The 3521-nt window shown below is 50.7% G+C and overlaps 1 protein-coding gene across 1 annotated transcript; it reads right to left on the reverse strand.

The window, feature by feature from the left end:
• Positions 1-1048: 1048 nt before the first annotated feature.
• On the reverse strand, positions 1049-3317 carry LOC135984360 (uncharacterized). Its single transcript, XM_065599326.1, has 2 exons — positions 2249-3317; positions 1049-1647 (listed from the first exon to the last, which is right to left on the reverse strand). The coding sequence occupies exons 1-2, from the start codon at positions 2784-2786 to the stop codon at positions 1145-1147; spliced, it is 1041 nt and encodes a 346-aa protein (XP_065455398.1). The 5' UTR covers positions 2787-3317; the 3' UTR covers positions 1049-1144.
• Between the last annotated feature and the right edge of the window lie 204 nt (positions 3318-3521).

Here is a 3521-nt window from a genome sequence, read left to right on the forward strand (position 1 = left end):
TTGAGAAGCGAGTGGTGATAGCCCTGTGGAAGCCTGCAACGCCAGACAGCTACCGGTCAGTCGGGAATCAATTTGGAGTGGGCAAATCTACGGTGGGGGCTGCTGTGATCCAATTTGCCAGGGCAATGAAAGACCTGGTGATAGCAAGGGTAGTGACTCTGGGCAACGTGCAGTCAATAGTGGATGGTTTTGCTGAAATGGGATTCCCAAACTGTGGCGGGGCCATAGACGGAACCCATATCCCTATCTTGTCACCAGAGCACCAAGCCACCGACTACGTAAACCGCAAGGGGTACTTTTCAATGCTGCTGCAAGCCCTGGTGGATCACAAGGGACGTTTCACCAACATCAACGTGGGATGGCCGGGAAAGGTACATGATGCTCGCGTCTTCAGGAACTCTGCTCTGTTTCGAAAGCTGGAGGAAGGGACTTTCTTCCCGGACCAGAAAGTGACCGTTGGGGATGTTGAAATGCCTATCGTGATCCTTGGGGACCCAGCTTACCCCTTAATGCCATGGCTCATGAAGCCGTACACAGGCAGCCTGGACAGGAGTCAGGACCTGTTCAACTACAGGCTGAGCAAGTGCCGAATGGTGGTGGAATGTGCATTTGGACGTTTAAAAGCGCGCTGGCGCAGCTTACTGACTCGCTCAGACCTCAGCGAAAAGAATATCCCCATTGTTATTGCTGCTTGCTGTGCGCTCCACAATATCTGTGAGAGTAAGGGGGAGACCTTTATGGCGGGGTGGGAGGTTGAGGCAACTCGCCTGGCCGCTGATTACGCGCAGCCAGACACCAGGGCAGTTAGAGGAGCACAGCAGGGCGCGGTGCGCATCAGAGAAGCTTTGAAAACGAGTTTTGTGACTGGCCAGGCTACTGTGCGAAACTTCTGTTTGTTTCTCCTTGATGAACCCTCCAAACCCCCCCCCCGACCCGGTTCATTCTACTTCCCTGCAAACCAACCACCCCATCCCACCCTCCCCTCCCCAATTCGAGCACCGCTTGCAGAGGCAATAAAGTCATTGTTTTTTCACATTCATGCATTCTTTATTAGTTCCTCACAGAAGTAGGGGGATAATTGCCAAGGTAGCCTGGGATGTGTGGGGGAGGAGGGATGGAAAAGGACACACTGCATTTTAAAACTTTAACTCTTATTGAAGGCCAGCCTTCTGATGCTTGGGCGATCATCTGGGGTGGAGTGACTGGGTGGACGGAGGCCCCCCCACCGTGTTCTTGGGCGTCTTGGTGAGGAGGCTATGGAACTTGGGGAGGAGGGCTGTTGGTTACACAGGGGCTGTAGCGGCGGTCTCTGCTCCTGCTGCCTTTCCTGCAGCTCAACCATACGCTCGAGCATATCAGTTTGATGCTCCAGCAGACAGAGCATTGACTCTTGCCGTCTGTCTGCAAGCTGACGCCACCTATCGTCTTCAGCCCGCCACTTGCTCTTTTCATCCCGCCATTCAGCCCGCCACCTCTCCTCTCGTTCATATTGGGCTTTTCTCATCTCCGACATTGACTGCCTCCACGCATTCTGCTGTGCTCTATCAACGTGGGAGGACATCTGCAGCTCCGTGAACATATCGTCCCTCGTCCTACGTTTTCTCTTTCTAATGTTCACGAGCCTCTGCGAAGGAGAAACATTTGCAGCTGGTGGAGGAGAAGGGAGAGGTGGTTAAAAAAGACACATTTTAGAGAACAATGGGTACACTCTTTCATTACAAGGTCGCATATTTCGGCTTGCAGGCAGCCATGGTAGACCACAGTGTTTTGGCTTTTTTAACCTTCTTAACATGCGGGAAAGGTTGCAAACAGCAGCGCATTTCCCATATCAAGGATGAATTGGGTTGTCCATTTAAAATGGGTTTTCAATGTAAAAGGAGGGGCTGCGGTTTCCCGGTTAACATGCGGCACAAACACAAGTAAACCACCCCCCCCCCACACACACACACACGATTCTCTGGGATGATCACTTCACCCCTCCCCTCCACCGCGTGGTTAACAGCGGGGAACATTTCTGTTCAGAAGAGCAGGAACGGGCGCCTCTGAATGTCCCCTTAATAAAATCACCCCATTTCAACCAGAAGAGCTTTCTGGAGATGTCCCTGGAGGATTTCCGCTCCATCCCCATACACGTTAACAGACTTTTCCAGTAGATGTACTGGCCGCGATTGCCAGGGCAAATTAATCATTAAACACGCTTGCTTTTTTTTTTTGTAATGTTTACAAATATTTACAAAGTTACACTCACCAGAGGTCTCCTGTGTGCCCTGAGGGTCTTGGGTGAGTTCGGGGGTTACTGGTTCCAGGTCCAGGGTCACAAACATATCCTGGCTGTTAGGGAAACCGGTTTCTCCGCTTCCTTGCTGCTGTGAGCTACCTACAGTACCTCCATCCTCATCTTCCTCGTTCCCCGAACCGTCTTCCCTGTGTGTTTCTCCAGTGAGAGAGTCATAGCACACGGTTGGGGTAGTGGTGGCTGCACCCCCTAGGATCGCATGCAGCTCCGCGTAGTAGCGGCAAGTTTGCGGCTCTGCCCCAGACCTTCCGTTTGCTTCTCTGGCTTTGTGGTAAGCTTGCCGTAGCTCCTTAATTTTCACGCGGCACTGCTGTGTGTCCCTGTTATGGCCTCGGTCCTTCATGGCCTTGGAGATCTTTTCTAATACTTTTCCATTTCTTTTACTGCTACGGAGTTCAGCTATCACTGCTTCATCTCCCCATATGGCGAGCAGATCTCGTACCTCCCGTTCGGTCCATGCTGGAGCTCTTTTGCGATCCTGGGACTCCATCACGGTTACCTGTGCTGATGAGCTCTGCGTGGTCACCTGTGCTCTCCACGCTGAGCAAACAGGAAATGAAATTCAAACATTCGCGGGTCTTTTCCTGTCTACCTGGTCAGTGCATCTGAGTTGAGAGTGCTGTCCAGAGCGGTCACAATGAAGCACTGTGCGATAGCTCCCGGAGGCCAATAACGTCGAATTCCGTCCACACTACCCCAATTCTGACCCGCAAAGGCCGGTTTTATCGCTAATCCCCTCGTCGGAGGTGGTGTAAAGAAACCGGTTTAAAGGACCCTTTAAGTCGAAAGAAAGGGCTTCGCTGTGTGGATGTGTCCAGGCTTAATTCGGTTTAACGCTGCTAAAGTCGACCTAAACCCGTAGTGTAGACCAGGCCTAAGAAATATATATGGCAATTGCTCCAGTTAAAAAGACTGTGGTTCCTCCTCATCCTTTATAGCATCTGCGTAGGTGACTATGAAAGGAAATGTGGATTTTTTTGTAAGGAATAGAGCTGGAAAAGTCTTGCCATATGTGGAAATTGCTTTTGCAAATAGAAAGAGGGGCACAGAAGGATTCACATCAAGGAGCAGTTTGTTCACAAAATGCTAGGAATCCTCTAACCTCGTGGCAGAGAAGACAGCAAAAATCCTGCAAATCTATTTTAAGATAAGTCGTAAAAGATGAGGGATCAGTATCACAAAATATATGTTGCAAAGGAGAATGAGCCAATCAGAGAGGTTTCCC

The sequence above is a fragment of the Chrysemys picta genome, chromosome 6 (assembly GCF_011386835.1).
Source record: "Chrysemys picta bellii isolate R12L10 chromosome 6, ASM1138683v2, whole genome shotgun sequence".
Classification (NCBI taxonomy): Eukaryota; Metazoa; Chordata; order Testudines; family Emydidae; genus Chrysemys; species Chrysemys picta.

Coding starts and splice junctions, on each gene's coding strand:
- LOC135984360 (XM_065599326.1), bottom strand. CDS start 2,786: ATGGAGTCCCAGGATCGCAAAAGAGCTCCAGCATGGACCGAACGGGAG. Junction 1,648..2,248: donor GGGCACACAGGAGACCTCTG/GTGAGTGTAACT, acceptor CTCCTCCACCAG/CTGCAAATGTTTCTCCTTCG.